This window comes from Centrocercus urophasianus, unplaced genomic scaffold (assembly GCF_019232065.1).
Source record: "Centrocercus urophasianus isolate 14NV4802_14NV808 unplaced genomic scaffold, USGS_Curo_1.0 seq_25, whole genome shotgun sequence".
Taxonomy (NCBI): Eukaryota; Metazoa; Chordata; class Aves; order Galliformes; family Phasianidae; genus Centrocercus; species Centrocercus urophasianus.
This window is the reverse complement of record NW_024884811.1, coordinates 3,113,276-3,140,482: the sequence shown is the minus strand read 5'-3', so window position 1 is coordinate 3,140,482 and position 27,207 is coordinate 3,113,276. Positions and strand designations below refer to the sequence as shown.

Here is a 27,207-nt window from a genome sequence, read left to right as displayed (position 1 = left end):
AATTTTGAGTGCATCCTCCAAAACAATATATTAAATTAATAGGACAAATAAAATCTCTCATTTTACTGCTTCTCTTCACCCCTTCCCTCCCTTTTATTATTATTTTTTATTTTTTAGCAAGAAGGAAAATTTGACTGCATTATATTTTATAAGTTTAGCTCCAATTATTAGGAATCACAATATTTGATCATATGCATCTCATCTTCCCTTAAACAATTAATGATAAGATTCACTGCTCAGTTTTTACTAACAAAGCAAAATAAATCCAAATCTCAAAAAAATCACAAATATAAAACCAAAACAACTGTAACTTTTAATACTTTACTACCATCAAACAACAAATGAGGTATATGTGTTGCGAAATCCAAGATTCTAAACAGGTTCAAACATATTCTAATGTAACATTTATGCTGCCACATTTCATTATCTAAAACTGATAAAGTCTAAAACAAAGTACACCCATCTTTAGTTAGAATATTTTTCATTTTTCCAGACTTACCTCTTTACTCACTTTTCTGTATTTTTCAAAGTTTAACGGTACTATAGTTAGATGTGGACACAGCTTTTTGGCAATAAATCCGGGCATGGCTGCACGTACACCAAATCTCCTAGCGTGGTAGTTTGAGGTGGACTTGGAAGAAGAGAAGAAGTTTAATATTTGGTAATCAAGGTTTACTCAATGACACTTAATGTTAAATCAAATTCTGATCATGCACACAGAAAAGAGTGAATAGGATGAAAATAACACATTCTTTTCCCCTCTCTGGTCTGTTCACACCCTTTCATTATTACACTTTCTACTGAAAAACAAAGTTCAGGTTAACGTGGTCTAGAATAGACACTTCCTCTACCATTCTTGTTATTTTTTCCAGAAAGTCATGAAACTTCTCTTTATTATATGCTATTATTGTACATTTTATCACATTTTTAGATTAATGCAATTAATTTCTATATTAGCTTGACATTTGGTCTTACCAACATACTCATTGATCCCACTGCAATAGGCTTTTCCTTCAGCTCTGGATTGTCTCTCATTTCCACAGCTGCATAGAAGGCATCCATGTCAATGTGTACAATAGTACAACTAAGGTTGCGACTCTGTTCCAGCTCCATCACAAGTTTGTCCACCTGAACAAAATAAAGTAATAATTAAAAAAACTGTTAACCTTGCAGAAGTTCAAAAGTACACACGATTTCAATAATTTTGATGTATATGGCATGCTGTTTAAGAAAAAAAACACGTTTCTGGTGACACTTGCCTAAAACACTGCTAGAGCAAATGGTACAAAAAGCAACAAACTCCTCACCAGTGGGAAAAAAAAACAAATTCAGACAGTAACTGGGATGAAGATGCTGCTTCAGCTACTGTCACAGACATTATTTAAAAAATAAACAAACAGATGAAAATACATTAATAGAATGTGAATTTCCAATACACCTAGCTGAACCTATCACTCTTCAGGGAATTGGCTCAAATTTTTCACATGAAAAAAGACCAGCAACTCAAAAGGCAGTACAGTCAATCTTACTTTGTGAGAAACAAGGTCTCAGACAGTTTCATTTACTGCAAAGAAAGCTGCTGTTAATACCTTTGTAAAATTCTTCAGCTATTGTTACAGGAATATGTATTAAAAGGCTGGACTGCAAGCAGAACAGTATGGCAACTTTTAAAGATTGTACATAGAAAAGAGTTAGAAAGTACTTTGTTTCTCTTCAGGAGTTAAAGATTTTTCTCCTACAAGTAGATTGTGGGTTTGATCAGTCCCCCAGTGTTCTGAATCAGTCAGACATAGGTTTCTCCACAAAAATACTTTGAATTGTTTTTCTTAATTTATTTGCATTCTTTTATTGAGAGAGCTGGAGACTTTGTGCTTGTTTCTGAAATATCATTCAACTACAAATGCAGTATGAAGTGCGTGTCACTAGAAAGTATGAGTGATTACTTAATAGAGAATTTTTAAGACCTACTGACTTAAGGTGACTATGTTGTCATTACCATACAACAGTCTAGAAGCAAAAGAGAAAACATCAAAAAAGGAGAACAAAGGAAGTGCTATCAAACTATGATCGCCTAATCATACTAATGACTATGCTAACCTCTATTTACACAAACAAAAAGTTGTTGCGATTAGAAAAGAAACAGTGAGCTTCACACACATTAGAGCTCAAGAAATGCATGTAGTGAAAAGGAGCAGAAGTTTCACTCTGTGTGTAAAGAACAAGGACGTTCACAAACATTCGTGAAATCAAGGTACCATCACAGAAATGTCTCTGGCTCAACTGTAATGATTTTACGGTCTTGAAAAGGAACAGTTATGTGCAATTTGCCCAGTCACTGCAAGAGTTGTTCTTTGTTGCTCTTTTTTTTCCCCTCACAGAGCTACTTAATAAAATAAACGAAAAACTAATCTAAAATCTCAGCCTTTGAGGCTGAAGATACTTGAACAAAGACAAACGGCTTTGAATGTCCCGAACAAATTGCTGAATAATGACTTACTTAGTCTTTTCTCTTCTTTGTTCCACCTTCGCTGTAGAGGTGAAACAGGACCTCAAGGTAGGCTATTCCATACAGAAGAATACAGTATGCTCCCAAGGCTAAACATACTAGTTTAGAGAAATTAAGGGCCCAACTAAAAGTTAATGCAGGCTATTTACTATTTACTATTCACTATTTACTAGCTATTTACATAATGCAACACATGGGAAAAAAAAGTTTCTTACATTGTTGAAGAACATAAAATATGCAAGACACACAATTCCTATCTTAAACTGCATAATCAAATTAAGATATTAAAACATTCATTTATGCTACTGTTTCCAGGATATAACCCAGATTTTGTCCAACAAATCAGTAAGTGAGAAATTTTTTTTATTGCTTTGATTTTACATTAGAGATCCTGTACAGATTGCCAGCTTAGGAAGCTGTATCTCAGTCTCTAAGCACCCTACAAACAAGACTTAACTTGAAGATGAAAACTTGCAGCATGCATGCAGATATATGCATATATTTCCAAATATATGTATATGTCTGTAATTCCAAAACATCTCCTAGTTACACATTCTAGGAGAACAAGTTCTTTCACAGTATTTCAGGAAGGCAGTATTGAAATGAAGAGTGTGACTGAAATAAAGAAAGCGATAGGAAGAAAGCTAAAGATGATAATGAGACTTAGGTATACCTGTATCTGAAAAATTTAGAGAAGCTGATTAAGTACTACACAGATTAAGGAACTAATGTAGGACAAAGGTGACCTCAGACACTGAAGGTTGAGAAAACAGCTCAGGAAATATACCTCAGCTTCTCATCTACAAAATAAAAATATCACACTACTTTGCTGGAGTTTTGCAAGAATAATTTAAAGAATTTTCAACACGTAGTGTACAACACAGAAAAGCCTATGAAGAAGACAGTAATTCTACATTTAAAGCTGGATTAGTCTAGTGTAGAACAAATAAGCCTTGGGGCCATCCACTGAGCAATGAGGACAACAGTAAATAATTGCTCACTCACTGAACTGTGTCTGTACTGCACACTGAATGAAACAGGAATCCTATTAGAGAAAAACGGCATGCAATCATGTAATTAAAGACTGAATCACAGTACAAATCAGAAAGGAAGTGAATTAAGCCACTACAAGTAACTTTAATTATGCCTGTCTACGAATGTAGTGTGCAACCTGTTGTAGTTTTCTTCTAACAGTATCTACCACAGAGAACGATTTAGGATATTGTTATCTACTATTAGCATATGAAAAGAATAATAGTCCCTCCATCCTTCTAGTTTAAGACACATGTATTTCATCTGACTTCTTACCTTCCATTACAAAGCACAAATAAAGAATATGTTAACCGGAAGGAGCTGAAAGCTCTGACCATCTTCATTTCATTGAGTGTCATTAACACAAAAATACATATTTTCTAAAACTGAAGAATGCTATTTTATTTATTAACTAAGTACTTAATAAAGCTGTTCCAGAAACCATAATGATATCCCTTCAAACTGTCTGGATTTAGAAGGACGAGAATGAAGAATTCTAATTAAAAAAAAATTTAAAAATCATGTATGTTTTAAAACTTACTTAATCTTTTTCTAGGAATGTTTTATTACACTTACATCCTTAAATCACTGTACAAAATTTACTTGCATGACTGATATGTAAACAGTATCTAATGCTGTGCTTATCAACAAAATTTAATGCAGCAAATTAAATCCCATTGAAAAGTTTATGCATCATCTTCTCAAAATAAAATAAAATAAAATAAAATAAAGTAAAATAAAATAAAAATGTACAGGATGAGTACCTGTAACCGTGCTTTCAATAGCTGTTGTTGTGTAATTTTCTCCTTAAGCTGCATCATTTTCTCAATTCGTTGGTTAACCTGTTGATCTTTTTTGAGCTCATTTTCAAAAAATTTGGAGCCCTGGAAGAAAATTACAAAAAACTGTAATGTAAGGTTTTAATTTGTCTTTTCATCTAGTAAAGTAAAAATTTGATCTTTAAATATAGAAAGTGTGAAACACAGTAATGAATACTTTGGATTTTCAGACAGCTGATAAACAAGAGAGATTGATGTTTTCTTTCAATATCAGACATACACATCATCTTTTTTCCCCTCAGCAATCAAGCATGACTTGTTAACTCTTGCTGAAAGAATTCAATAAGAAAATGTTAGGATGAAGAACTGCCCAGTATTTAAGACTTATTGAAGAAGTTCTTCTCTGAGATCCCCTGCAGTATTTCAAAGTTGAAATTATGTAAAATCTTACCATAGCAGAACTGTGGATAGAGTTTGTAAGTTTAATTTTGAAAGAACTAAAAAAGAAGGAAAGTTTCAGAAAGAATAAAAGCTTATTTTCAGATTTCTTGATTCATACATGGCATTACATTCTCCTGCTTTACTTACAGAAATGTATCCTAATACAAAGAAACCTATTATTGGTTTTGAAAGCCCTTTTCACAGTTCATTCCATTTCAACACAGGTGATTAAACAGTAACTGTCCCTGAGAAATAACTTCTCCATATGTAATTATGAACATATTTCTGACAAAGAGCTAACTTTTCAAGAAATAATGGACACAATAAGGAGAGGAAACATCTATATCAACAAGAGTCTTAACACTACATAAAGTACTGTTGAAGTGGAAACACAAGTAAAGTATGCTTGCTAAATAAATGCTTTTTCTAGCACGTTCCCCATCCCTGAGTTTACCCCAGAGTGTGTAAAGCACCAACAAAAAACACTTTCTTACCACTGTGGTAAGCTTGGTATGGTTTGGACATAATAGAGTGACACACAAATTCCTGAGCAAAAATATTATGCAAATAACTTTGGGATATAGCAACATCAAATGAAATAAACATTCACGAAAGGAAAAGAAAAAAAATATAGAGCTGCCTGAATGAAGTGTTATCCCCGTATAGTCGCATCTGCCAGCCCTTTAAGAAAAAAGTAAGAGGACTAATATTCCAGTGCTTTGTAGAGGTGTGATTTCTTTTGTGTATCTTTGGCACAAAACTGCATGCTACTAGCCACCCCTCTCAAGAATCAGTTGAGACAAAGGACAAAAAGGAAAGGACAAAGGAATTCTACTGAAAACATTAAAAATCCATTCACATCAACTTTATCTATTATGGGAAAGGAGATATGAGTAGAAATGCTGGCAAGGAAAAATAAATAAACAAATACATTCAAACCAACCTTGGAAGCTTCCATGATGATTTTATTAATTTTCTCTTTATCCAAACCTTGCATTCCAGCTTTGTTATCATTGAGGCCCATTCTAAGCAGAGCTCCACCATTATAAGAGCTGTTATCAGCATTTTTCCCGTTGTCCATAGTACTTTCTGAAGACCAATATCTTTCCTGAGATTTAGTACCTGGAAAGAAAAAAAGAAAAAAAGAATTTAAGTTATGTACTTGTTTCTAAGTTCCAGCTGAACAATACAAAAGTAATTTGTAGAACTCATTTGCTGTGTATTTGTTCATGAAAACAACACATACATCACAAATACGAAGACATATTTGTGTAAAGTGGCTGACCTTCCATAATCACCAAATAAAGCCATTATCAGTCTTTGGAAACAATAAGGTTTTACTTCTTTAGAACTAAAAAACAGACTTTCAAAAGTCCCCTTACCAGAAATAATTGTGCTTCATCAGCTTCAGTAAAGGTTAGCATCTCATGTCACACACATGAGACTTATCCCTGTATGCAATCCCATCAGAACAAACAGTAATATCTCAAACACAGTAAGCTGCATTACTTTCCAAAAGCAAACAAACAAACAAACAAAAAAAACATAATGATTTTAAATTGTGGAAGATCATCATTCATTTAGTCCTCATTCCTGCTTGAGGTGTGCCATATAAATTTTCCCAGTAATTTCTAGCTCAACTTCAAAACTTCTGCTTGAATTACAGCTCATCTTTTGAAAAACAGACGGCTTCAATTAATAACTTTGAATAAATCTTCATTGTTTACTTCAGGGAAAAATTCCTGCATTCTTTTTCTCCATTAATTCATAGAGCCATAGCATCCAACTAACAGAGCATACCAAACTTTTACTACTCAATTGCTGCCATATGTAATTTCTTACATGCACAGGTACTTCTGATACGTGACATCTTCCCTTATGCCTTACAAAAGTGAACAGCTGAACTTTTCCATCTACATACACTGTTTAGATAAAAAGCTGATCTTAAACTGAACAAACAAAAGCTGCCTTCTGGAGCACAATCTTGTGGTCGCATTTCTACCAGATTAAAACATGCAGGATCCAAGACTGATATTGGGTTGAAAAATAGAATGCAACTTTGTTACTGGAAAAGCATACAGAAGTACTTTCTTCCTATCCTAAGCTGTTGACTAATGAATAGTTTCAGCTTTACTTTCATGCAGGAAGAATGTTCGCTCCTAAACTTCCCCTTCAAGCTGCTCCCTGTGACACGAGCCCTTCCTGCTAGAAGTCACATCCTTTCAGGCTCTTACAGCAGCTCTGTTAAACACAGCCATAAACTACATAAATCTAAGAGTGTTACATTTTTTCTAGAAGGTATTTTTAAATGCTGCTTTAACTACTGAAGGACGTATGTGGAACTCACTATCGACCATACTGAAAAATGTTATTATGCATTTTTCAGTTTAAAGCTATTTTGTGTGTGTGTGTGTGTGTGTGTGTGTGTGATAAAAGAACCACATGGGTGACTTATTTTACATTAGTGGTGCAGTGTTGTTATGTTCATGACAGTCACCTCCTGAAATACACTACTCAAATGAAATTAGAAGTAAAGCCACACATTTTAAAAGTTCTGCCACAAATATCCAATTTTTAATCACTTTCTACCAATTCAGATTGTTTTGTATGACACTTTCCAAAGACACAAGACCAGCTAAGTAACGTTGTATTTGTTTATACTGCTTGTTGCATTTCAAGGAATAGAAAGTACTTGGAGATACAGATAGAGATTCCAGCTCTTGGCACTGCTGTAGCTATAGTGCTACTGAACAGTCAGCCGGGATTGGGAAAGGCTTCATAGCTCTAGTGTGTGTCTATCAAACAAAAGACTACAATGACAAACACTGTCATTAATCTTCCACTTACCGGAGCCTGTAACAGGACTGCTAGACAAAAGCCAAAAGGGAAAAAAAAACAAAAACCTGCATTGCATACTTCAGTTCCAAGTTTCATCTTGAGTTCATGCCACTTCAATTAGCTACTCAGTATTTCCAGCATTACTTTCAATCTATGGTAAGCAGTGGGCATAATTGCAAATGAACACTTTCCTCAGGGTAAATTACCTTTCCTTACTTCCCCTGGTTCTTTTATCACTGCTTCTCTTCAAGAACTTGGCATGAACACAGCTACTGCTTCCCATTCCAGACTCTGGTCCCATACCTCTGAAAAAGTCTCTTTACCCCTAGCACGTACAAATCTTTCTCCTCTTCATTCATAAAGCCTCACCTTTATAGCAAGGGCTTTAAACACTAACTCGTGTGTTTACCTTGAAGTCCTTCCCTCCCACATTGCTATATATCCAATCAGAACAAAACGCCACAATGATAAAACAGTTTTGAAAAAGTCTCAGAAATGCCAGTCTCCTAGTGTATTTTACTTTCTCATGCTCTTGTGCATACCAATAATACATCAACAGTGACAGAAAACAAAATGTATAAAGTAATGCCTTAGCTGGAATAAAGAAAACACTTATCTGAAGACATGAACCACAGAATCACAGAATTGTAGGGGTTGGAAGGGACCTCCAGAGATCATCGAGTCCAACCCCCTGCCAAAGCAGGTTCCCTACAGCAGGTCGCACAGGCAGGCATCCAGGCAGGTCTTGAACATCTCCAGAGAAGGAGACTCCACCACCTCCCTGGGCAGCCTGTTCCAGTGCTCCGTCACCTCACTGTAAAGAAGTTCTTGTGCACATTTGTGCAGAACTTCCTATGCTGCAGTTTCCGGCCGTTTCCCCTTGTCCTGTCTCCACTCACCACTGAAAAGAGTCCGGCCTCGCCATTCTGCCCCCCACACCTCAGATATTTATAGACCTGGATCAGGTCCCCTCTCAGTCTTCTTTTCAATGAAAACATGACATCAATTCTCCACAGAAGCTTAAATACATAGAGGAGAGACATGAACAGAGCTTGGAGTCTATCAGAATAAGAGGTCTGAAAATACGTTAAATATTTAGCATATTTAAATGCATCACAGAAGCTACAATAGAACAACAGATAAAGCACTGTCAGACGAAACACTCAGTGGATCATCTGCAGTAATGACAACTTTTAAAGGAAATGCAGGAGAAGCACCATTTGAAGCACTGTACAAAATGTTAATAAAACGTCAGTATAGAAGTTTATGGTCACCATGGAAAACGGTCTCCATGGAAAACTGACCTGGAGAGGGCAGTCAGCTTGTGGTGCCTTGTGTTTTAGCTAAAACACGTTGAAGAAGAGGGTAAAAATTCAGACTAATGAAACACTAGTTTAGAACTGACTAGGCAAGGAGTGACAGATTTGTGACATATTTGTGGCATGCTGTCATCTCAAGAATCTGCTACAAGACTGCGCTGTTTCCATTAGAGGACGTTAAATTTCTGTCACAGCAAGAAAGAAGGGTATGAAATCAGAGGTCTGTGAAGGTAGTCTACAGTTAAACACTGTTCTATTATTGTTATTTGGAGATGGGCATGTGGAGCAGTAGAATCATCTCTATTTAGAAGAAATAACTTTTCAACTGCTACTGAAAGGGCATCTGAAGATAAAGAAGACTTGAACACTAACTGCCAATTGGTAATGGCAAAATAGAAAGGTGGAGAGGAACCACAGAACATCATTACTGTGTAGGAAGCATTGTTAGAAGTCTGGAATGCTTCTAAATGGAAAAAAAAAAACCTAAAACACTAATGAAACTCTTCTAGAAGCAAGCACAGAAACTCAATTGAATAAAAAGGTTAGACTGACACCAAAAGAGCAAGTAACAGATAGAAATTGTTTCATTTCAAGTGCTTCTACCTGTATTCATATTCAGCATCTGTTTGCATGAAGTAGCCTGAAGGAGACAGGTTATATTTGTGAGCTGCACTATTCCTCCTGTCCATATCCACTAAATACCCAGCAATTCAAGTAACAGAAACTCTGTGTGTAGTGTAAGAACCTAAAAACACTTCTTATTACTTTCATATAGTAAAATACAATGTGAGAAAAAGATTAAAAAAAACCACATTTCTAAAATATTCAGTTCTGTGGACACAGCTTTATCTTGCAAAGCAATAACATTCACAAAATTGTTAATACTTTGTCCTTTATTAATAGTGTAACAACTTGCTGAGAAGCAGCATTAGGAGTAGGAAGTGACAGCTGTTTGCAAAACTTGGAAACAGAAACTGTCATACCAACCAAATGATAATTTGATGAATGTAAATTGTGTAACTGTTCTCGTGAAGAAAAACTGTTATCTATGCTATCACAGACACTCACATCAACAAAAGAAACAAAGCATGAGATGAAAAGTACTGTTACACAACTGCTTATCCTCCTTACAGCTCCAAGGAAATGGAAGGGATCCCCCTTTTATACGTAAATTGTCTAAATCTAATATTTATGGCATAAAAATATACAAAATATGTAAAAATATACATATGCTGAAGTTGCAATAGCAACATTTCATGAAAATCTGATGCCTCATTTATTATAGTCCCCAAAAAATTTCCTACTTTCTTTTGATTAAGATGTTTTGGATATTTCCTCAAGCTCTTCTAATTTTATTTTAGAAAGGAAAAAACAAAATGATGACATTTTGACATATCTCTACGTATAAACATGAAGAACAGGGGATGGACTAACTTTGTGAGCCCTTACACTGGACACAGACTGTATTAGAAGAAAATAAATACTATCCTTAATATCTGTGACAAGGTCAAAATGTTAATAGAAGTCTTGTGAAGAGCACTGAACGCACAATAAACAGCTAACTGAGATGAATAACTTAGTTCATACAATTCTGACCATAAAGGATCACTTTACAGCCTTCTTACTAAGACCAAGTGCAGTGTAGTATGAACTGCACTATGCTCAAAAGACAAACACTTGTGTCCCTGCCTAGTGAGAAAAATATAAATGTCACAGACAACACCTTTGGCATTTACTTTCCACTTCAACTGAAGATGGAATTGAAGCTTAATGTTGCTAGAAACCTCCTCTATTAAAACAGGGTAACGAAATGGATACTCTTAATTTAATTAGCAGTTACTGTTCCAGAACTTAGGAAAACTCATTCACTTTTTTGCAAAAATGTATATAAATGTAAAATATAGAATATACTAATGTATAGTAGCAAGTTATACACGAAATCAAATTATAAAAGTTCAATTGCCTCACCTTCTCTTTTTTTTTGTAACTGTTTTGACAATAGAATACAAAAGAACACAAAAGAATTGAAGAATCTGAAGAATCTGAAAAAAGAATGCAGAACAAACAAGCCAAACAGACTGATTCAAGAGTTACTCTCAAACTCAAACCTTCAATAGCCTCCCTTAGACTGGAAATTATTACTGCTGGAAACCACATCACTGGCCACCTCAGAACAAAGCTGATCTATAAGTAATAACTAGAAACCTTCTCAGTAAGACCACAATTCACTCAAATCAACATTTTAAATCAACAACACTTTGATTTTTCCCCAAATGCTAATTAAGATAGAACAGGTGGCCATGCAGCTACACTTCTTATTCCACTTCCTGTACAGATATATCTTTACCTAGGCTCTGCATGTAAGTGTTTGGAGGCAGCACCCACTACTAAAGAACTAAACCGCAGCTAACCTGCCTGGGTACAAGAATTATTGCATCAATATAGCCAAGCTGTGTGAAAAATGTGTTACCAACAAACACTTTGCTTTATTTCTTGAATTTATAAGACAAGAACAAGCATATGCTCAAACTAGAAAGACTCAGTACTACAAGGATATTTTTAATGTCCCTGATGTTTAAAAGGTTATACCCCAACAGTGCATTTGATTTCATTCTACCTGACTTTGTTATTATTTGGGTGAGCTAAGAATTGCACCCTAAACAGGAACATTTGCATCACATCTTTTCCATCAAGAAAAGTTTTGCTGCACCTCTCTTTACTGAGTATTCATTTGGCAATGAAACATTCTGGGCGACAGGGTCAAATTTAACAAGCTCCTTAATTCTTATTTCCTTGTAAAAACACATTCCCTGGATAATGATTTAAATATCACCTGCACTTTGAAAGCCTTTGCTTCTCAGCAGAAGAAGCCACCAACAAAGACACGTGCAAGCAAGCACATCAGACTGTCCTTCTGAACGATCAGTTCAATTCTCTTCAGCCACTGGGGGTGATGGTTACCGGAGTTATGGTTACTGAGCGGACCCCAGAAAGAGGACTCATGTCAGTTTTAATCCTGCAGAGATTCGAAATAATAGAACTGGCAGGAAGAACTGTGCAATTGTATTCTCAGTATGTGAGCATACACAACATTAGTTATCTGGGTTCCCTACTAGCAATGTTCAAAACTACCATTTCGCTATTCTGTCTCAATGGATAATAGTATGTTATTTTTCTAGAAAAGCCGATTAAAATTCCAAGTGCTTATGCTGAGACAGCCAAATGGGACTATTTTTCAGGTAGCAGCTGTCCCAGCATTCTCTGAAAACTTATATCCTAACCAAATACTCAGAACTAGCTTTCTAGAAGCAGAATCCTAGAATCATGTCTTTTCTGAAATCATCAACTTACAAATTACAGACAATCCAAGCCTGCAGTAAGAAAATTCACGCTGCAAAGCAAACAGGTAAGAGACTGCCTGCTACGTGAAAGGAAGATGTCAAACTATGTATGTTATGCCATTCATTAAGCTACTTGGATAATTCTTCCCTTACAGAAAGAGCCAACTAAAATGAAACAAGTGGATTACCTACTTATGATAAATTTTCTGCAGGCAAAATGCGGTATAATAGTGCTGCAAATCCTGCTTTCAGCTCCTCTATGGCTCTGTTCAGAAAATCCCATGACTTTAGAACTTCAAAGTCTATTCCAAAGACAAAGAACTATGGTACCTTCTCTTGCCTCTACTCAGTTTCACAAGTTATTCTAAACTGAAAGACATTCACCTTGAGTTTCTAAGCAAGGTTTCCCTGAATTTCTAAAGTACTGAAAAAATGCTTGATTACTTTAAGCCAAAAGGAAAATAACGAAGGAATTTTTTATACCCAGGACCCTATGCTACTAGGCAATATGGTCATGTTTAATTAAAGCTCCTTCAAGAATCCCTTAAGAAAAATAATCCTAAACTTAAGCTATGAGCATGAACATACTAGAAAATATTTATATACTAAAGATTAATGTGCTTTTCTATCAACCAATCAAGACAGTACAGCTGAAAGTATAACAACACTGGAAATTAAGCATAAAAATAAGAAAAATTGGATATTCATAAAATTATTCATTTAGTGATGCTTATGACTAGTATCTTCAGAAATGTAGAGTCCTTACAATTTTTAAGTAATGAGGAATACAGACTGGATACAAGGGTTTGTGGTGAAATTATGATTACAGTAATCAAGCACAAAATAAATGCCCATTGAAGAAGGCTGCCCAAAAAGGTTGTGGATGCCTCCTCCCTGTGAGCATTCAAGGCCAGGCTGGATGGGGCTTTGAGCATCCTGGTCTAGACGGAGGTGTCCCCGCCTATAACAAGGGGATGGAACTAGATGATACTAAAGGTCCCCTCCAACCCAAATCATTCTTTGATTCTGTGATTCTATGAAGAAGACACAGGAAGAGGTAAAGATGAATGTGTGGTCTACAGCAGCCTATCAGATAGATCATCTTCACTTTACACGGCTTTGTATGACAGGTTGGCCTTGGAGCATACAAATCAGATTCTTCATAAATTAAACAATAAGACTAATTGCTTGACATATTCCATCTGCTAATGGACATTCTGCCATGGGACCAGACTAGAGCTAGTAAGAAGAAGAACCTCTAAAAATACATACAGGATGAACTTAAGGTCCTCAGTGCCAAATCCTTCCCTTGAATATCTACTCCCATTGCACCACAGAAATGTAGATGTGACTTGGTCTCACTAAAAGTAATAGGCAGAGAGTAATATACCAAAAGGGTGGTTAGAATATCAGAGAAGAGTTAATTTAATTCAGGTTATTCACATTCTCAACACATGATTAAAGAACAAAAACTAATGAAATAAAGGTAAAAAATAAGACACTCCAGGAGGTTGTGGCAGATATAAATGGAGAAAAAACCAAGAAGATAATTTCATTATGATGATTAGGAGCCTGGAGCATCTTCCCTATGTGGAAAGGCTGAGAAACCAGAGACTGTTCAGCCTGGAGAAGACAAGACTGAGAGAGGATCTTATCAAATAGATATCTAAAGAGCAAGAGACAAGTGGATGTGGCCACTCTTTTTAACAGTGCCCAGCAACAGGACAAGGGACACAAACTGGAACAGAAGTTCCATCCAAATAGGAGAAAAACTCCTTTATTGTGATGGTGAGGGAGCAGTGGAACAGGCTGCCAAGAGAGGTTATGGAGTCTCCTTCTCCAGAAATATTCAAAAGCCCACTGGGCGCTCTCCTGCACAACCTGCTGTAGGGAAGCTGCTTTAGCAAGGGGCTGGATAGGATGATCTCTTACAGAGATCCCTTACAACCCTTACAGTTCAGCAGTTCTTGATCTGTAACAGCAACTGCAACCAAGAGGTCAATCCTAGAAAGAAAGTGAAGGCGCATGGCTAAGTACACATCACCATCATTGCCAAAAGCTTTGCTCAGACATGTCTGTTCACTCCCTGCTTTCAGATCAGAATAGAAAAAAAGAAATTCATTCAGAACTTGATGGGGGAAAAGAATCTAATGTTAAAAGTGGTGCTACTTAACTTCATAAATGTGCTGCAAAGAAGAACCAAAAATTATTCTTTCACATATTAGTACATACAAAAGTCAGCCACCCTGCTTAAGAAATGCAGTACATCGCAACAGATACAAAGCAAAAATAGCACAGCTTCTTTCTAAATAGCAGATGAAGCAAAGGGCCTGATTTCTCAACAGCTTTTCGTAAGTCTGAAAGTTGTCAAAAACAGTACCCACAACAGCCCTGACAGAAAGCATGCATCTCAGAGAGAAGTAGGAAAATTTCTGTGACCACCCTTTATTTCCAGTTGTTTAGGACAGCGATGTGCTGCTTTAACACTCACTCAGTACAGAGAATTTACAATTACAGTGCAGATATCTTCATACAAAAGACTTTGAGATGGTATTCATGTTACTAAAAGTTTACCTATCTCATATATGGATAATACGCATATGTACATAGGTCTGTCATAAAGGCTCTTCAATTAAAAAAAAAAAAAAAAAAAGAAAAAAGTAATTTCTCAAGCAGCATCACATAAAAAATCACACCATGGTTTGTCACAGAGAGGCAGAGAAAATCAGATTTCAGAGCATCATTCCTCTAATACAACCAGCAGCATGCACTGCAAAGCTAAGCCTTCCCTCACCCAAACCTTTTGACGTTTTCTTCCCCCCGAGAATTAAGCAAAAACACACGAGCCCGCACAAACCGTACGTCCATTCCAACCCGCTGTATCTGCTCGTGCGCTGTACAGCAGTCAGCTGGCACATCTTTCTTCTGTAAAAGGTTCTACCCCCACAAACAAGGTTACGCATCCCAGACAGAGCTCTAAAAAAACACCGCGTACTACCTGGTGCCCTGAGCTACAACAGCAGGCGCGTAAAAACAAGGGACCGGGCTACCTGACAGCTCAGGCAGCCGCTTTTCGATCGGCTCCTACCAGTCCAGGCAGCACTGCTGCCCCACGTTCGGGGAGGGAGCGGAATACCCCACCTTATCAGAGAACAAACCCAGCGCTACGGGAAAGACGAGACCAAGATGGCGGCTACGAGCCGGCGGGAGGGGAACCGCCGGTAAGGTGGACTACAACTCCCAGCATGCCGCACGCAGCGGCGGCCTCGGACTCCGCCGGGGAGACTACAGCTCCCGGCGTACAGCGCGGCTCCGCCAGCTGGGCCGAGCGGGGGGGCGGAACGGGTAAATAGCGGCAGAGCGCCCCCCCCACCTCGCGTAAGATGGCGGCGGCGGCGGCGCCGTGAGTGGAGCGCGCGGCAGGCGGACGTGCGCTCGCTCCTCCTCCGCTCGCCACCTCTATGTTGTGGCTGCTGCCGCGGGCCGGGGAGCTGCTCTGAGGGAACCGCGCGAGCCTCCGCCTCTCGAGGCCGTTGGCGGGCGCAGAGCGGTGCCGCTCAGGTAGAGCCGCTGCCGGCCGTTCCCGTCTGCTCGGCAGGAGACGCTGAAGCTGCTGTGGGCAGGGACCGCGCGGCTCTTCCCCGCTCAGCGGTGGCTGCGGCTCGAGTCTCCATGTCGGACAACCAGAGCTGGAACTCCTCCGGCTCCGAGGAGGACCCCGAGACCGAGCTCGGGCTGCCTGTTGAGCTCTGCGGGGTGCTCAGCAAGGTAAGGCGCTTCGCTCCGCCGCACCCGGCGGCCTCGCGCTTCCCTTCTACGCGGCGGTTCCCGGCTGCCTCCCCCTCTCCTCCCCTCCTCCGCCGACAGATCCCGGCTGTCAGCTCCTTGCCGCCCCGCTCCGGGGCTCGCTTGTATCCGGCAGAAGCGCTGGCCGGAACAGCTGCCACCTGATCGCGAAGGCTGCCAGGGAGCCGCGCCGGCCTCCCGCGCCCCCTCCCTCCGGCAGGGGCACCGGCACGTCCCCGACGGCGCTGCGCCGGGAGGGGCCCGCTCACCTCCCCCCTGGTAGCCTGGCCCGGAGAGGTGCCGTGGGGGAGCCCCGCCTCGGGCGGAGCCGCCGGCGCGGCCTCGCGCCCCAGTCGGGCTGAGAAGGCGCCCAGCGCGGAGCCCCTTTCCTCGCGCTGCGAGAGTTGGGTCCCCGGCGGCGCGGGGCGCATCCTCTGAGCGGCTGGGCTCCCCGCTGCCCTGCGCCGGGGCCCGCGCTCGTCGCTCCTCCGTAGCAGGCACGGGAGCGGCACAGCCTTCGGTGTGACTATCAAAACAGTGCCATAAACCAGCCCTGCCGCAGGAGACACGGGAGGAGGGGAGGAGAGGAAGGAAAAGGGCACTACGGCTCGTTTCCCTTCTTAAATAGAAGTGCTGCTGTTTATTATCATTTCTTAAAAATCGCTGGAAATGAGATGACTTGCAAGTATGCTTAGAGTGACGCTGGGAAATTTTACTTTGGGGGCAATTCTGAAGCTGTGTGTTGAATCACTAAGTTTGGGAGCAAGAAGATTTTATTTTTACAGAAAGTACTTTCAGAATTATGTTGAATTAAAAAGAAAAAAGTTCTTTCCTGTCCTGTGTGGCAAGGCAGGGCATCAGCCTGCATGGAGCACACAGGTCATGGGATACTGAGTTCATAACTGGCCCTGACTGCTAGGAAAACAGTCACAATGAGGCAGTCCTCTGCTTGTTTGTGGGAGAGTCATAAATGCTTTGCAGTCTAAAAGCATTCCTAAATCCAGAGATAGGAGAAGGCTCTTGTGTGAGATCCTATCGTCTGTAGGGGATGGGAGAGGATGAGAGTCATGAGATGTGACAGCACTCAAAACACGAGGTTTTGGTTTAGTAGTGTAGGTTTTTCTTAACAATGTGTTCTTTTGATTGGGTGATTCTTACCTTAGAAACTTGAATATTTGTTAGGATATGGTTGGTTCTTATATTGGCAAATACAGAATTAATGGGTGAAATCATAGTCTCTGCTGAAATTTATAAAGTTCTGATGTGCAAGACTTGTAATTTTTTTATAATTATACCAAACGTAGTTGATGTTGCCCTTTCTGTGAAAACCCGGGAGATGTAATCTCAGTAGTCAAAGCATGGTAAAACTTGTTCCAGTGAATATACTTGAGGGATAATTTTACCTTTTGCTAGTTAATACCTCAGTAATACTTGAAACAAATTAATTAAAATAGAGGAGTACCATTACAAACTGGTTACTGAGTGTGTCTCTGTTTTTAAAACTTTGTTATTAAATAGCAGATCAGTGAAAGTATGCTGCATTTCTGTATGCTTAGTAATTTTTCAACTCTGTAAAGAGAAGCTTTTAAACAAACAGGATAATTTTGAAAGAGAAACTTATTAGAAGTACATTTCACTGCTCTCTGAGTGTTTCCAAACTCTAGGCATTTTCCATTACAATTTTCCTTACAACTTTAAGGTGGATATGAAGAACTCTACCATGGAAATGTCTTGATACATGTGTGCTTTAACCAGTGGTCCTTTGTTTGCAGAAACCTTTTTTCTCTATGAGAATACTTCAAGGAGTCTCTTAATTCCTGTCACATTTTGGTTGCAACAGTTGCAACAGCCAGTGTTGATTGCAGCAGCAAATGCAAGGTTGGCTGCTATATTTACCTCGCTTAACTGTGTAAAAGGAGGAAAGATGCTTTCTCTCCTGTCCCGTGCTCTTTTGGTCAAGATACCTTTGGGCTTTGCACTTCATATTTGGTAGGAACAGAGAATATAATAGAGACAAAGGGAGGAAGGCAGTACAAATACACCTTCGTAACAGTTGGTGCTATTGCTTCAGATACTAAACACAGCTGAAGTGCTCATATTGAATGTAGCTATTGAGTTTATTAGGAGGTTGCAAAAAGGTTTATTTTTGGTGATTAAATGTAGGTCTCACCTGAGCTGGAAGATAGCTAGTAATTTCTCAGGTAATAGAATTTGTTGTCCTATTTAGTGCTTAGACTTCCTCTTGCCATTAGAAGAGCTAACATTTAGTTATGAGACATGTGCTAACTGATGCATGTAATATAATGTGGAAATTATCCCACTGGTCCACTTTCTTCTCCCTCCCTGTTTCAATGTGGTAAAATGGTGAATAGTGGTTAGGAAGTCTTTTTGTTGTGATCAAAGAAATGCTTTCCTGATAGAATCGTTGTCAGTGTTTGTGTTTTCCCATTTCCATTATTTAAATTCTGGTTTTTTTACCCTGCGTTCGAAGTCCTAGGACCAGTGTGTTACCAGAGTTGTAGAATAGTTGTGATGCTCTGTTGGTTCTGTATGCTTCTGCAGGGTGTAGTTCTTTGTGTTGGGAAGTTGTAGCAAATATAAGATATTAATAATCAGGACTTTATTAGTCAACTCGTAACAGTACATTTATATGATGAATCTAGGACTGTTCCTGGAATGTCAGTTGCACTGTATATGTGAATGTTGAGTCCCTGGAAAGATCTTAGTAACAGGATGATTCGATGTCTCCTGACAAGTAATTATCATCTTAATGATGAAGTAGTTATGGAATTAAAACCTAAAGCAGTATCTGTGGGTAGTCACAAATTGATGAAGAACTGGTGACTTTAGTTGCTATAATGGTTATATGCTCTACTGGTAGGATAATGGCATGTATGCTTTCATATGAGAAGAGTTAGAAAATTTGGTAAAATCACTTTGGTATAAGTCACCTTATATAAATAAAGTGTTTTATGTTGTGCTTAAGTTTGGCAGTTCATCTTATTCAGATTTAAGATAACAAATCTAAATTCAAGGTAGAATGTTTGGTGTTCCCCTCCTGTGTCCCCCAGTTTATCACTGCATTGGTACCTTTGTTTAAGTGGCCTTGGGAGCAATTTTGCATCAAAGACATCTGTTATCTTCCTGTTCCTGGGAAGCAACTGGTTTTTAGTACCATATTTCAGTGACTCGCAAAAGTGTTTTTTCAGGAGTCCTGATCAGAAGTGTAATGTTCTCAATTGGTAAGAACTTTAAAAACAAAAAACAAAAAACAAAAACAACAACAACAACAACAACAAAAAAAAACTGATACTTGAAAGGTTTGGAAATATCAACAAAATTTTAAAAATATTTTTATATTTTCCATTAACAGATTTTTGATTTTTTTTTATAGTGGACCAACTACATTCATGGATGGCAAGATCGGTGGGTAGTTCTGAAAACCAACACACTCAGTTATTACAAGTCTGAAGACGAAACAGAATATGGCTGCAGAGGCTCTATCTGCCTGAGTAAAGCTGTGATTACAGTAAGTGCTATTGCTATCTTTTCATGTTTTGGGTGTTATGTTGTTGTAGGCTAATATTTAGTGAAAGCAAATATGGATATAGCTATTTATTCTGTTACATCACTTAATACTAAGTTAGTGATATCCTGCAACACTGTGGAGCAGGGCAAGGAGTTCCTAATTAGAAAATAAGCTATTTTCATTTGAGATTGCAATAAGCAGCTTTCTGTTATGCTTAAGATTTCTGTGCAAAGGGGTATGGTTTCTCTGTGGAAGAGGTGTTGTTTTTCCAGGGCTCAAACTGAGACATGAAAACAACTTCACAAAGGAATTTACATCCCTCACAGTCCTTACACTTTGCACTGGAAGAAAAAAAAAATGGTATTTCTTCAACTACTAATTTTCTGAACTTGAATTTGTATATTTCCAAAAGGAAAGCATTCTGCTGCTTACTTCTTTCTCTAAATGTGACGTGTTTCTGCCTAATGCTTAGAGACTCAGTATTATGCTGATAAGAGTACAGTACCTATGTACAGATGCAATCCCATAGTGATGAAATGGCCCTACAGAATAAAGAAAAATCTTTTTTTGCTGATTTAAAAATCTAATGAATTAATTTTGACTAATCCTTACTGAAGTCATGCTGTAGCTTTTCTTTTACTTTTAATTAGTTCATTTATTTGACAGAGTACACATGGAAAGGTTTGTGTTGAGAAGGACCTTAAAGATGTAGTTTCACCCCCTTGCTGTGAGCAGGGACACCATTCACTAGATCATATTGCCAGGGCTCCATCTAGTCTGGCCTTGAACATCTCTAGGTACATCTTCATCTTCTCTGTGTGAACTGTTCCAGTGTCTTACCAACACCTGAGTTAAGATTTTTCCCCTAACATTTAATTTAAATCTCTCTTCTTGCCCTGATTGTTGACTGTTTGACCGAGAGGTCTTCCATGAAGGCCCCTTCTAGGTACTGGAGGGCTACAGTGAGGTTTCCCCAGATTCTTTAAGTAAACAGCCCCAACTTTCTCAGCCTTTCTTCATAGAAGAGATGCTTCAGCCCACTGATCATCTTCATGACCTTCCTTTGGATTTTTTTAGCTCATCTTCTCTGTGGCACATAAGTATACAAGAACAGTAGTATTTAATGTATTTAATTTAATTCCACTGAATGTGCTATTTCAAGATGAGTTGGGGAAGACAAAGGAGAAGTACTCATTTTAATGTATTCATGGTCATCTATAATTTCAGCCTTTAATCAAGAGTTCCAAAAAGGTCTCTTGTTAACTAGCAAGCGGCTTAATGTGTTTACTGGACAGAGACAGGAAGGTGGTGACGAGGAAGTAGACCAAGAGAGGTCTGGAAGTATATGTTGGAGCATATACATCCAGCCTGCTGGTTTTGTGGTTTTTTTGTTTGAATTAAAAATAAAAGGTATACAAGTAACAAAACTCTTCTAATATCCATCCCAAAATAATTCCTCTTCAGTCAGTGCAGGCTAGTCAAATCAAAAGGTTGGAATCCATACTTTAGAGCATATCATAGCATTTCAAATTCCAGTTGTTGTGGTGTGAGATAGTACAGCACTATTGCTACTGGATAAGTGCTGATACTGCGCTTTTTGTGGAGAATTTGGGAAACATTTTGTCTTCTGAGAAGGAAATGTTAATTCTGAAACCCCTTTACAGGTAGGTAACTTTTCTATTCTCTTAGGGTTACCTTAGGGATACTTTAGGGTTGAATAGTTGATTTTTTTTGTTGTTGTTGTTCTTGAGCTTCAGTGGTATACTGAGAAAATATGTTGAGAGAAAAAGAGAAGAGGGTACAGTTCTAAAAGTTAACTTGATATTTTAGTTCGGTTTTCATTAAGAATTGTGCATTGTGAGAAGTATTTTGTGCTTGAGTTGCTTGATTTTAGTTTTAAATGGCATCTCCGAGGCCTGGTAAACTTCTGTTAATTATTTCTAGCTGCAGTTAGTGATTGCTGCTTCAGTGTTAGAGGTTCAGGAATATTGTCAGATCATTTATTGCATCTTCAGTATATGGACATTTGTTTAAAACTGTTAAGAAAACACTTGGTTTTCAGAAGCTATTCATCTGGGCCAGAGTTTAAAAATGAATACTACTGATTTGGTAGTTGAGTTGTAAAAGCTAGCTTTTTTAATCCTGTTTTTAATAGTAGAAAAATAACTACAGTCAAATCATAGAGTGGCTTGGGGAAGAAGGGACCCTGAGGATCATCTAGTTTCCAACCCCTTGCTGTTGGCAGGGCTGCCACACACTAGATCAGACTTCCCAATGGCCACCCAACCTGGCATTGATCACTTATGGGGTGAGGCGTTCACAGCCTCTCTGGGTAACCTGTTTTAATACCTCGCTACTCTACAAGTAAAAATTTCTGCCTAACATCTAGCCTAAAACCCCTTTCCTTTAGTTTATGACCATTCCCTCCACCTTGTCACTATTCACCCTTGCAAAAAGTCAGTCTCCCTGCAGATAAGGACCCCTTGAAATAATGAAAGGCTCCACTGGAGTCTTCTCCAAGCCCCACTCTCTCTACTTTTCTTCATAGGAGAGGTGCTCCAGCCTTCTGATTATCTTCGTGACCTTTTTTTGGACCCTTTCCAACAGCTCCAAATGTTTGAAATATTCTTCCTGTTAATCTTTACTTTCACGTTCATGTAATATCTTACTGTAGTGATAAGCTAGTCAGCATGTATTTAGTGTGTAGGAGAAGGTCAATACCTTATAAAATCTTGAGGTAACAGGAAAACTACTTTTGATGTCAGTGGAACTTGCTCTTTACTGTATGTCAAAGGTTAGTGTGCTAGAGAGAAACTGAGTTTCTTAGTGACTAAATGCTCAGCTAAAAATGTTCAATAGTTGGATTCTTTATGTAATCTTTTCCTACAGTGTCTTGCAGTGCTGTACATTTATTTTTTCTCAATGTTGCTGATCGAGAGTATGGCATTATAACTGTCTCCCTTTTAACCTGATATGTTACAATCAGGTTTTCTTCAGTACAGAGCAATACGTGGGGACTAATTGTATGGTGTTGATGCCTGTAGTGCTTACTCTTATGAAATGATTGTATTCTTACGAAGTTTCTTCTGAGTATTTAGATTAGCTGTGCACATAACTGTTGTCAGCTGTGGGCACAATGATTTTTGAGTTCCCTTTGCTGCTTGAAGTACAGAATGTCCACATTTTATTGATGCATAAGCATAAACTTAGCTTCTGTCACTGAGTAGTAGTAATGCTGTATTTTCAGAGATTAATATCAGCCTGATGATTAGTCATAGCATTAATTATGAGATGTAAAATTAGTATTCAGAAAACCACAGTCCCTTCTGGTCTTTTTTAATCATTTATATCACGTTGGGCAGAGATCACTAGCAAATTCTACAGGGGTATTTTATAAGATGTCTTGTTAAATTAGCTTGTTAAAGTAACTTCAGATATTTAAGTCTAGAATTACAATGTCATATTTCTAGAACTGGTGTGTCAAGACAATTGTCATTAGTCCAATAGAAAATACTGAGTTTGGTCAACTCAGAATATTAACCATTGAGACTGAGTTGATTTCTCTGCAGTAGGAGACCAAAGGAAGAATATTTCATGTGTCCTTACTGGATCACAACAGATAAAGAACTGTGAAGAATTTATGTACTGTAAGTTACGAAGGAGGACAGTGGAAGTCAATAGCTGATGCTGATTTGCTTAAGACAGCTGAGGAAAACCACTTTGAAAATGTTTGACTGGCTTATAACAGAGCAAAGGTTGAACTCGTGAGTTCTGCTTAATGGTCAAGGCATGAGAAATCTTGGGTATTTATTTAAAAAGAAAAGTTGATGTATGAAGACTTGAACTTCATTCTGTTACTCCATCCTGAACATCCTGAGTAATTGTTGGAGTTGATTATCAGGTGATGCTTATTCGAGACGTCCCTCATTACCATAAAACCTTATTTCTTGATATCTAATGGCGACTTCTATGGAGCAAGGTTAGAAGTGGATGTTGATGGCTCTAGATCTCTAGATGTGGGTCTTTGAGCTTAGATTTGTAGTTGTAAAGGGACAGAGTCTGTCATTCAAAACATACAAATGGTTAATAGAGTTGGAAATCCAACTTCCAGTAGAATTGGCCTTTCACATTATACTATCTTCAGCTTGGTTTCCCATGTTTGTGCCATCAGTGCCTTTGTGTAGAGGGTCTTGTTTATTCAGTGACTGCTGAATAAGTAACATGATATTCATAGAAAAACTTAATCTGGAAGGGAATTCTGGAGATCTACTGTACCTACCCATCTCCAGACAGTCACCCAGGAAGGCCAGCACTAATACGTAATCCTGGTGATAATTTATATTAATAAATTTTCAAACCTGACTACAAATTCTTAACGTCAAAGAGTTTCTCTGAATTCTATGTTTTTTCAACGAAAAGCATGTCTGTTTGGAACAGCTCTTGGTTATGTACAGAGGATTTTGAAAAGCACTTAGAGAAATGTCACACTTGACAGTTTCAAAGAATGCTGGAGCTTGATAACCTACAGTAAGGAAAAAATACAAAGAGTAAACAAGACTAACTGAAAAAGACTAACACGAGAAGAACTGAAAAAATCTTGTTCCATCTCAAGTTTGAGCTCTTTAGACAGATGTCATCCATTGGTTGGTGTACTCTCTGTGTTGTAGAAAAACATTTAAATTTCTAATTTGGTAGCTTAAATAAGATGTAGTAATTGTGTAATTATATGCTTTGCTTTTTGTTGTTTTGAGATTATGTGTATTTGTGTTAAATTTGTAATAGAAATATACTATTGGTTTTATCTTAAATTTTAACACTGTTTTCTTATGCTGTAAAGAGACTTTTAGTTCTTTTACAAATGGCTCAACTAGGATTGAGTAATGAATGCATTTCACATAATGGGTGTTTTCTGTGAACAATTTTGTAGAGACTAGAAGGAAATAAAGGAATTAAGTTGCCTTAAAGACAAGCAATGATATTAATACACAGATTGCAAGTCATTCTTGTTACTGGAAGTTTAGATTTCTTGTATCTGTTTCTGGATGTCTGGAGCTAGAAACAGGCAAGGCAGAAAGCAGGAAGTCTACCAGAGAGTCAGCTTGTTCATCTTAGACAATTCAGCTTACAAGTTATCTTAGCTATTTTTCCTGAACGAAAAAAAAAATTGTTATTGCAATGAACTTAGTAAATATTCATGTTATAAATTAGGGGTAGAATAAACACAGTTTAGCCCCAGTTTACAAAAAAAAAACTTGAACACTATACATGGAAGAGATAACTTGACTGCTTCCTATTTTAAGCGTGTCGTTTCATTATACATTCTGAAGAAACAGCAAAGTAGTTCTTTCTAGTAGCCAGTGCTAATAATTAAAAATTCCTCACTTTTTTAAGATATCATTGGTTTAGCTGTCACCTTATACTAGTATTTATGTATAGTATAATGCTGGCCACCATTAATAAGGTTGAACACTTTTGAAGGGAAGTAGCATTTGACAGTTTTAAAAATAGATTGACAAGTTTACAGAGGATGCTTCATGCATTTGTCAACTGAAACAGATACAGAAGCTTCCTGTGAGAGTTCTTTCAATAGATCTTAAACTCTATAAGCACATAAGATTTGAAATAGACGTGTTATTTTTTTATTGTTTAAAAAACAGTATTGCTTAAAGCACTTATGTGAAGAATCATGTATTACAACATGCTTTTCAGAACTTACTGTGACATTAACAGTGCAGTGATGTGTTTCTTTTATTATTGAATTTTGTTATTTTATTATTTTCATAATTTTACACAACATGAAATGCTTTGGAAGGTGTTGGAATAGTGAGGTATAGAAGTGGACCCTCTTGGAGGAATGACACAAGAAAATCTTAGATTAGCGTTTACTAGCTACTGCTCTGAACTTTGACCTTACTAACAAAACTGTATATGGTAAGAATAATGTAGTTAGCAATTTTATCTACTGACAGGTTTGATTCAGTCAGCTGCTAGTGAAGTTGAGTACAAACTGATAGCATTTCTTTGGTGAAAGGTTTTTTTTTTTAAAAAAAAACTAATCTGTAAATCATTGCCCTTGACAGAAATAGCATAGCAGTGAATTCATAATAATTGCTAATTGTGTAGAAATATATTAATTTCTTTTCAGTTGTCTGAGGCTGGAAAAGAGTCTGTTTCAGTATGACGTGATGAGCATTAATTCATTTTATGTAATTTGATAAAGTGCTTCCACAGCCTTAATTGTTATTAAAAAGATGATCTGGGTAAACTAAGGCACGGAATACAAACCATAAATAGGGATTTATTTATGGCATAAGGCAGTTAATGTTTTTAGCCTTTGTCTTGTTTAAAAAAAAAAAAAAAAAAAAAAAGAAAAAAGTTGTTACTTTCAAGTTAGTGGAAAATATCACATTAATGAGATTGAAATATTGGAGATTCTTGATAGCCCATTGAGGAAACTCTGCAGATACTAGTGCTGTCAGGAATGTTTGTTTGTATTTGGAAGTCTTGAGATGGTTGCACGTTGGAGAGGAAAATGCCAGATTGATGAAGAGAGAGTTGATGCCTAGGAAATGAAACCGGGCCAGCGTTTCTGCAGCAGGCAGGTATTCTTTGAAACATAAGATTCTACTGGACAATTATTTTTTGCATTCAAAACTTCTGTATATTTGTATATGGATCTTGACAGTCTTTGAATCTGAACCAGCAATGGTTAAGTTGATGTTCGAAATGAAAATGGCAGAATGTTGCCCTTTGATTATTGAAGTGTTAATATTCTTGGCAAGCAAAAGGCAAGTATTTGTGAGGAGGGAAGTAAACAAATTGGTTTATTTTGTAGTGTGGGTTGAAGAAATTAAATGAGACATAGAAAAACAAGCATCCAATTCAGTATAAATGAAACCAGTTATTATGAAAGTCTTCATCGATATGATTAGGATCTAGAAAAAAATGAAATGTGTTAAATGACACGTTGAGATTACCTAATATTGCTGAAGAATTCTGCTTTAGGACTCAAATGTAATAATGTTCCCACACACTTGAAATTGTGACTGTAATCCAAGAGTACTTGTGTCCACTTTATTGTCAATTAACATATTGTTCCTCTCCTTGACTTTTTTCCACAATTGATGTCTAATTCAGGATCATTATTTCTGCTCATGAGTGTACCAGTGCATTTTCATGGTGTTGAATGCTTCTTACAAGACCTAGTGCTTGCATTTGGTATTAATGCTATGCTTTTATATCTCTGATTTTTTTTTTTCAGTCTTGTTTTCAGTCCATATTGTTGCTCAATTTGATTGTTTATTTGTCTTCATTGAGACTTATTTATAGTTAATTTATTGTTTGTGGATTCAATTGGTTTGTGCTTCTCCCCCCCTCTGGAGTTGCTCAACTGCCCTGCTCTGTCTTACAACAGCCATTAATGACATTTTTAACATCTCTGCTGGGTATACTTGTAATACCAGACCTTACTTCCTGAAATGTGTTCCTGGAGTGCCAAGTAAAATGCTCAGAATACTCACTTATGTCTACTGATTTGCTGCTACACCAGGCCACCTCCGTTTTTGCTACCTCCTAAAGTTAATAACTCATCAGCTTTTTGCTTGTTTGCACACAAAATAATTATTCGGATTACTTT

The 27,207-nt window shown here is 37.7% G+C and overlaps 2 protein-coding genes across 8 annotated transcripts in view; one reads left to right on the top strand and one right to left on the bottom strand.

Annotated features, from left to right (window-relative positions):
• Positions 1-15,474, bottom strand: part of POLK (DNA polymerase kappa) — a 32,967-nt gene extending 17,493 nt beyond the window's left edge. The window contains exons 1-5 of one of the 6 annotated variants that reach the window (XM_042825819.1): positions 15,398-15,474; positions 5,702-5,880; positions 4,303-4,422; positions 976-1,128; positions 500-631 (exon numbers count right to left, since the gene is read on the bottom strand). In XM_042825819.1, the coding sequence (XP_042681753.1) occupies positions 500-631; positions 976-1,128; positions 4,303-4,422; positions 5,702-5,839 (543 nt within the window). In that variant the 5' untranslated portion in view covers positions 5,840-5,880; positions 15,398-15,474. The other 5 variants (XM_042825822.1, XM_042825818.1, XM_042825820.1 and 2 more) reach the window with 5 other exon arrangements.
• Positions 15,475-15,822: 348 nt separating this feature from the next.
• CERT1 (ceramide transporter 1) overlaps positions 15,823-27,207 on the top strand; it is a 71,566-nt gene continuing 60,181 nt past the window's right edge. The window contains exons 1-2 of one of the 2 annotated variants that reach the window (XM_042825824.1): positions 15,823-16,024; positions 19,437-19,571. In XM_042825824.1, coding sequence (XP_042681758.1) covers positions 15,929-16,024; positions 19,437-19,571 — 231 coding nt within the window. In that variant the 5' untranslated portion in view covers positions 15,823-15,928. The remainder of the gene's footprint in view (positions 16,025-19,436; positions 19,572-27,207) is intronic. The other variant, XM_042825825.1, reaches the window with a different exon arrangement.